The sequence below is a fragment of the Simochromis diagramma genome, unplaced genomic scaffold (assembly GCF_900408965.1).
Source record: "Simochromis diagramma unplaced genomic scaffold, fSimDia1.1 OVJJ01000618.1, whole genome shotgun sequence".
NCBI classification, from domain to species: domain Eukaryota; kingdom Metazoa; phylum Chordata; class Actinopteri; order Cichliformes; family Cichlidae; genus Simochromis; species Simochromis diagramma.
In genome coordinates, this window is record NW_024387423.1 from 4,107,273 (window position 1) to 4,115,741 (window position 8,469).

Here is an 8,469-nt window from a genome sequence, read left to right on the forward strand (position 1 = left end):
TTTGAGTTAAAATATATATTTATAATTTTAATAAATGACAAATTAAAAAGGCATGAACATTTTTTTGTATCGAAAAAATATCGAACCGTGACACCAAAGTATCGAACCGAACCGAACCGTGAATTTTGTGTATCGTTGCACCCCTAATAAATAGATACCTTTAAAGAAAGGCTTGTATGAATTTCTAATGAACATTTGACACACCAGATGCCCCTAAGCTGAGATGAGTTATTTTGTCCAAAGTGGCCATTGTTTCCTCCTGCACCGAGCTCTGACTCACCTGGAGAAGCCTGGAAGCACTGTGAGGATCATGTTTTTTGATTTCTCCAGTGCTTTTAACACCATCCAGCCACGACTTCTGAGAGACAAGCTGGAGCTATCGGGAGTGGACCACCACATGTCCCAGTGGATACTGGACTACCTCACAGAACGTCCACATTATGTGAGGACACAGGGCTGTGTCTCTGATATGCTGGTCTGCAGTACGAGGGCCCCACAGTGAACTGTGCTGGCACCGTTCCTCTTCACCCTCTACACTGCAGACTTCTCCATCAACTCCCCACAGCTGCCACCTACAGAAGTTCTCTGACGACTCTGCCATAGTCGGCCTCATCACAGGTGAGGACGACTCAGAGTACAGACAGTGGACTCTGGACTTTGTGGACTGGTGTCAGCAGAACCACCTGCTGATCAACGCCGGGAAAACCAAGGAGTTGGTGGTGGACTTCCGGAGACGCAGACCCACCACACTGACACCGGTGAACATCCAGGGAGTGGACATTGAGATAGTGGACTCTTATAGGTACCTGGGTGTTCACCTGAATAATAAACTGGACTGGAGCCACAACACTGATGCTCTTTACAGGAAGGGCCAGAGCAGACTCTACCTGCTGAGGCGGCTGAGGTCATTTGGAGTACAGGGAGCGCTTTTAAAGACCTTCTATGACTCTGTGGTGGCATCTGTCATTTTTTACAGTGTTGTATGTTGGAGCAGCAGTTTATCGGCAGCTGAGAGGAAGAGGTTGGATAAACTCATCAGGAAGGCCAGCTCTGTTCTGGGATGCACCCTGGACCCAGTGCAGGTGGTGGGAGACAGAAGGACTCTGGCCAAAACAACATCTCTGATGGACAGAGTCTCCCACCCCATGCATGTAAATGTTGCTGAACTGCAGAGCTCCTTCAGTGAGAGACTGCTGCATCCTCGATGCATGAAGGAGCGTTTCCGCAGGTCCTTCCTCCCTGCAGCTGTCAGACTGTACAATCAGAACTGCTCCCAACAAACATAGATGTTTACATCTGCGCTGTAACTGCAATAATTTAATCAAACGATTCGCACTACAACCTGGTTTGCCTCTTATCTGTAGTTATTTTTATTTAATTTAATAACCGTACAGCTTATTTCTTTATCAATGGGACAATTAAAGGATTATTCTATTCTATTCTATTCTCTTGATAAAGAAATAAGCTTTGGGTGGTGGAAATACAAACAGGGTATCAGCACACCTACTTACTTACAGCATCATTTCCTTAGGGACTAATAAAGTATTCTGATTCTGATTCATAAGGACACAATGTCTGTACTTTTGCCACCTCCGCTTGTTACTATATCAGGTGTTTACTCAAAGTTGCCACTAGATGGCGCATAACGCTAAGGAGGAACGTAAACCCTCTTACAGGTCAGGGCTGCAGCACAAATCCTGCAGTCAAGTGTAACCGGTGTGATTCTGTGTTGTGTCTGATAAAAAAGGTAAAAGAAAGAAAGACCTCCAAGTAAATAATTTGCCCACTCCAGCTCCTCTCCCACAGGGGAATTGCAGAAAAGGGGAGAGGCAAAATGGGTACACTGTATTTATAGGATTGCACCAAAGAAGAAGAAGAAAAGAATGAGGAGGGGCTCTAACTGATAATGAACATAACTACAGGCTTGGAGGTCCTGAAAGTCAGGTATAAAAGGAACGGTTTGGGGGTTTAGAACACATTTTGGGTAATTATAACAATGTGATTTATGACCCTGTTACACAAGCACTGAACGAACTTTTGTTTTCTGCCTCTTTGTGTTGATGGACAGTTGCAGGGTTTATGACTACTCACCTCCCACCAGAGATGGGCAGTAACGCGTAATCCGATTACTTTTTTCAAGTAACGAGTAAAGTAAGGGATTACTATTGCAAAAACGGTAATTAGATTACCGTTACTTTCCCGTAGGAACGCTGCATTACTGCGTTACTGATTTTTTTTGCGAGAATGTCTCACGACAGTGACGTAAGCAAGTGCGACGTTCGTGACAACAGCTGTGTGCAGATCAACAGTGGATCATATATCGATTGTGGGAGAGAGTATGAGCGTGCAGCGTTTAAAGCGTGGGAGTACTGACCTTACTTTGAGTTTGATTCCATAAAAAGTGACAAAAACATTAGCGTCCGTTGTGCGTGGGAAGAAAACTTCTTTTTACAGCGAAAAAAAAACCCCTAAACTTCCAAGCAAGCACCGAGTGCGCAACAACGTAATGGGAAACTCACAGAGAAACTCGCGGATTCTTCCACTGACTGCTGCGGCACACCTGCACCAGGGTAAACCTCCACCTACCCTACTCCTGCTTTACAGGTGAAAATAGAGCAAAAGGACCGCTAGTCTTTGACTTTATTTATTTTCTGCTGTGTTTTACTTGCATCTATTTGAAAGACTGAGTGTAAACACAAAAAAAAAATATTTTATGTGCTGGAATGTGCAGAAAATAAGTTTAGATATTAAACAAATTTCTTCCAGTCAGAGAATGTTGCATATAATTAAATATTTGCTTGATGCATAAAGTTAAAAGATTAAAACTAATAAAACAAGTTTTAAAAAGGGACTTTTTCATTTGATTACATTTTGTATGATGGATTATGTAGAAAAAGTAGAATTGGGCTGAAAGATCTATCACTTTATCACCTATTCAGGTTGTAAATCGTGTTTTTAAAAAGTAACTAAGTAGCTAAGTAATTAATTACTTTTGAAAATAAGTAATCAGTAAAGTAACGGGATTACTTTTTTGGGGAAGTAATTAGTAATTAGTTACTGATTACTTTTTTCAAGTAACTTGACCAACACTGCCTCCCACATCTGCCAATTATCACAAACGCTCGATTGCACTACTTGCTGCAAAGGGTGGCACAAGCAGTTTTAGAGGGAAATACTTTTTCACAGAGGGGCAGGTGTGGATTACGGAAGCGTAGAGCTGCCACCCAGGCACGTTCGTACAATATAAATATTATATTGTACGAACGTGATAATTATGTATATTGTAATAACGTGATATTATGTTGTTCAAACGTGAAAAGTATATTGTACAAACGGGAAAAGTATCTTGTTAGAACAATAAACTTTTCACGTTATAACGTGATACACTTGTATTTTTCTTTTGCCTGAGTGGCAGCTCTACGCTTCCGTAGTGGATAGCTTTTCTCCCTTAATGAATGAAATGATCATTGGAATACTTCATTTTGAATTTATTCAGGTTATCTTGGTCTAATATTACTGTGACAAAAATGCAAAACATTAGAAATCAGGAAGGGGGCAAATACTCAAACAATACTGTATTTTTGTGAGTTTAAAAGGATCCTTTAAAACAGTACATTATTATACTTTAACAAAACTTTGATGAGCAGTGCATTCTAAGTTCTCTTGACATTAGGCTGAAATCGCTGCCAATTCTTCATTTTATTGTCAAGTAAATGATCAAATAATTAATACAGTTATAATTACAATGAGTTTACTAATGTGCTTATGCAATGATTAATTCATGAAATTGTCCTATTGTTATATCCACGACTGTTACACTTTGGGAGTGAGAACGTGTTGGATCTCTAACAGTTCCTCACTCTAACTGTAGTACTTTGTAATACAATTACAAAGTATGTGTTTTACTCCAGGATCATGATAACAAGAAAGACGAGCTACATTTTCACTTGTTTGAAATAGTTCATTCATAGGAAGGTCATAAGGGAGGAGGCGATACAGGAGGTTGTGACTTTAGGTTACAATGTGCGCGATACTTTGTTTGGTTTTTACACTTGGCAGGTAAAATATTTCAGTTTGAATGACATTCACACAATCTTATAAAAATCCTTTTATTTAAAACTTTAAATAACATCACAATGTCATGTTTAAAATATTTTCATATTTCAGTTTTTTTTGTGTGGAATTCCTAGTTGTTGTTGTTTTATTTTTCACCCTTAAGCTCTTAACAATGTTTACAAAAACAGCTGTAGCAATGTGAATATATGTATTTAATAGCTTGTTCATTGTGGCCCTTATTTCATAGGAATAATTCACAACTCTTCTGTAATGGAGTCATGTGTCTTCTAATCAGAAGCCTCAATGTATAAAAATAATATTATTTGTTTTAACATTTGTCTACCTTTATTACAATGCGTGTACGCCAATAAAATGGAGAATGGTGTAAAAATATCCTCTTATAACACTTATAAAAGATTTTCAATGTGTAACGGACTGCAGACTAGAGAGCATTGTTTACTTCATCTATTGTTAAGCTGCAGTTTGGGTTCTGCTGCTTAATCTCATGGAGTCTCTTCTTTAGTTTTTCTGCCATGGAGTTAAGATCTGAAGCTGTTAGCATGTCGGGAATCTTCCTCAGCTTTTCCTCCGGAGCCTTTGCCAGCCAGTCTATGATGTGATCCATGAGAGGCTCTCTCTGTTTGGGGAGACTGCACCTCTCTTTCGACGAGGTAAGGATGTATCTGTTGCAAGGAGACAATGGTTTAATTGGCATCTTTTTTGAATTTAGAGGTGAAGCAGTGCTGGAGAATAATCAAACAGACAAAGAGTGTGCTCACTTGGAAACAAACTTCTTGATTTTTCCTACACGCATCCTGTGTGCATGGAAGAATCCTGAGAGGAATGTCCTGAGAGTCTCACCTGAGAAAGTTTGAAATAACTTTGTAAATTTGGTTGCATTAAAAAAATATTTTGTTTTTGGCAGATAACATTAATAATATACCTCCGTTTGCAAGACTCTCACAGGTGCCACACACAGTGTCAGAATAGGCTGAGCCAGTGAGGAGTACGCTCTTCCCACTGGAGCACTCCTGATGTTTTACACACAAATCCACTGCAGAAGATGAGCTGGAAAAATATCCCTCTGGACACTTTTCACAAACGGTGTTTGTCTGCTGTGTACCTAAGAGAGGACAACAGAGGACTTCAGGTCACTACATTCATTGGAAGTGTAAAGTGAGTTAGACATACTGATGTTTTGGATAAACAGAAGAAGATGGATGGATGGTTTAGTAGTTCACATTTAATAAATGAATACTGTACCTTTAGTTTGAACCCCGTATCCGGGGCCACACTCTGTGTGCCTGATACAGAAGTCATCAGCCGAGTAAAAACCTTCTTTGCACCGACAGATCCTGTTGGTTGTCGGGGAGCACTCTGTTTCCACCTCCAGGTTACCTGTGCAAAGATTGTTGCAGTACAGACACCTGGGCAGGTAGTTCCACAGATCGGTGAAGTGGCCATTTTTGCACGGCTGACACTGTGTGGGTGTGGTGGCAGTGCAATGAGCAGACATGAACGTGCCCGGTGGACACTTGGAACATTTGAGGATTTCTCCGGTTACCGGGTCTCGGTGGTCAAAGGTGGGAACAGGATCCACCACTGAGGCACCACAGAGTGAACCAGAGAGCAGGAACAGCGCTGGCACGATAAGCTGTAGAGAGAGACGACACCTGATTATAAGTGCTGAAAATACCTCAGAACATGTGATTTGCTATGCCTGTGAGTTATAGCTCCCTCATCCTGTAGCTCTAAAATTTCACCTAAAGTAGTGGAAATATTTACTAGCTTAAATTGCACAACTTGAAACTGCAAGTCAAAAACAGTAACACAGGAACATGCATCAAAAATATGGAAGCATTTGTTTGTTTTTAATCCTCTCACATTAGCTGTGTTTTGTTTTTAAGTTGCCTCTTGTCTGATCTGACCTGGTATTTAGCTTCTACACTGACTTTTCAGGGGCCAGAATGAAACTAACAAGAGGAAACCTCTTTAACCTCAATGCAGCATCTAATGGATAAACCATCTGTACACTGTAAGCACAAAAGAGTCCACTGTGGCAAACGTCCTCTACAAATCATTGATAAAAGTGATTTAAGTATTTAACTATTTCGCGTTACATAATCAAATGTAATTAAACATAAATGCATATCTCTGTTTATTCTTTTTCTATTGTAAAATATTTCCCCATTTCTAGAATTTGTATACTCTGTAAAATAAATATAAACGAGTTTTAAAATTTTTGAAATTTGAACCTATCACGTATTCCCATTTTAAGCTCTATAGTTGTGTCAAATACTCACCATGTTCATGATGGGATGTCTGTCAAAGAGGATTTGACAGCACTCGGCTTTTATAGGAACCCTTCCTGCGTGGGTGATGTGGTTTATCTAATCAGCTGTAAACTTCATCTTAAAGGTCAAACTACTTCTGTGTAGTAAAGCAATGTTATTGAAAAAAGAAACTGTCAGAAAATGGAAGGAAGTATTTGGAGTAATGTGTGATTTCGTTTCACTCGCTGCCTGTTGCTAAATTTTTATGTGTCATCTCATCTTAATCAAGTGTCGTGACAGAGTTTTTTGGTTCCTCCTTGTCTGATAGAAATAATTCACATTTAAGCTCATTTTCAGATTTCACCAACTTGTTGCTGGGAGGCCACTGATATGAGATTACATGAATAGAGCATATAGTTTACTGTTTACTCTTAAAAGACCTTAAATCTTCTGTAAAGTGTAGGGTCAAATATACAGTGGCTTGCAAAAGTATTCACCCCCCTTGAACTTTTCCACATTTTGTCACATTACAGCCACAAACATCAATCAGTTTTATTGGAATTCCACGTGAAATGCATGATTACTTTGTAATGTCATTGAATACACAGTGGATTGTGTAATATTGTATTCAAAAGTCCAAAGCTTGCACAGTTTTAAAAGCTCAGTTGTTTCTTTCATTTGTGGGAATTTGATGAATATAATTTATAGCGAAATAAAGAAGTCTACAATGTTACAGTAATATATCTTATCACACATGAGTCACAGGTTTTTGAGAAATATCTGCCTTTGCACAACTTGAAAAACTTCTAAACTTTCAGGGAAATGTGTCTGTGCTGTCATTTGCATATGATGTGCGGGTTAATACAAATTTTTTATCTTTTTTTTCTACGACCTGGTTCTTGAAACAGGCAAAATCATACGTCACTATGTGAGTCCCCCTTTTAATTTGCAGAATACGTCAGTGAGTCACTGATTGGGGTTTACAGTCTGATGACTTAGCAAAACGAACTGGTCAGTGAGTCACAGCAGGATCTTCATTTCTCTGTTCTCTTCCTGTTTCCACAGAATATGAACATGACTCAGCTGTGGTGGGATGTGTTTCACTGTACTTGTTCATTGTATTTAATAGGTTAATTTGACCAATTTGTGCATTTGAGTTATATATAAAAAAAATAAGGATTTTTTCCCCCCATAATGGTCATGAGCTCATCAGGAGCCTTCATAATATTATTCCTTTTTTATCAATTAAGAGGTGAAGGAGTGTAAGGTACGGAGCCCCTCAAGGGACACGGGAGAAAAAAAATTAAGATGGACTTTTGCGAGATCTCGCAAAACAAACTCGGGATCTCGCAAAAGTTTTAGACGCATTCTTCGGAGGCCGCCAGCTCGAAGCCGACCGGGAGGTCGAGGCACGATGTGCCGGGAGAGCGGTGTTCCTCCTGGCTGTAGTAGGTCTCGACCTCCCGTTAGCTTCGAAATGGTGGGTGTCAGACATCTCCGAAAACGTCGGAGCACTTTTGCAAATATGTGATGTCTTGTAAACCGAGCAGCTATTTGACGTTTACACAGCTACATTCACGCCTCAAAATATCTTAAAAGTTTATTTTGTGACCCAGAAAGAGTAATATTACAACTAAGTAGCTGCCGCCATTGTTGGAATTCAACTTTTGCGAGATCCCGCATTTTTTTTCTCCCATGTCCCTTGCGGGGCTCCGTAGTAAGGGGTAAGTAAGTAAGGAGCAGGCTCACCTGGCAATAAAAGTCCTCCCAGCAGGCATCCTGTGCACGCTGAAGAATCCTGAGAGGAATGTCACGGAAGTCTCACCTGAGAAAGTTCCAAATAAATTTGAATCCACAAACTAAAAACACACCTGCACACACCTTTTAGACTCTCACAGGTGACACACACACAGAGCAGGTAGTTCCACAGGTATTGGGCACTTCTGCATGGCTCGCACTCTGTACACAGTGATGATGCAGTAATTGGACACGCGGAGCCTGTGAGTGTTTCTGTGGTTAATGGGTCTTGGTGCTCATAGATGGGATCAGAGTCCTCCACCCTGATCCAGCAGATCTCACCAGAGAGCAGGAACGGCACTAGTACAGAAAGCTGTGGAGACGAACAGTACCTGCTGATAAG

At 40.2% G+C, this 8,469-nt stretch overlaps 1 protein-coding gene across 1 annotated transcript; it reads right to left on the reverse strand.

The window, feature by feature from the left end:
- Positions 1-3,624: 3,624 nt before the first annotated feature.
- LOC120722327 (tumor necrosis factor receptor superfamily member 6B-like) lies at positions 3,625-8,252 on the reverse strand. Its single transcript, XM_040013294.1, has 6 exons — positions 8,079-8,252; positions 6,360-6,486; positions 5,320-5,710; positions 5,000-5,179; positions 4,836-4,917; positions 3,625-4,739 (listed from the first exon to the last, which is right to left on the reverse strand). The coding sequence occupies exons 2-6, from the start codon at positions 6,366-6,368 to the stop codon at positions 4,499-4,501; spliced, it is 903 nt and encodes a 300-aa protein (XP_039869228.1). The 5' UTR covers positions 6,369-6,486; positions 8,079-8,252; the 3' UTR covers positions 3,625-4,498.
- Positions 8,253-8,469: the final 217 nt, after the last annotated feature.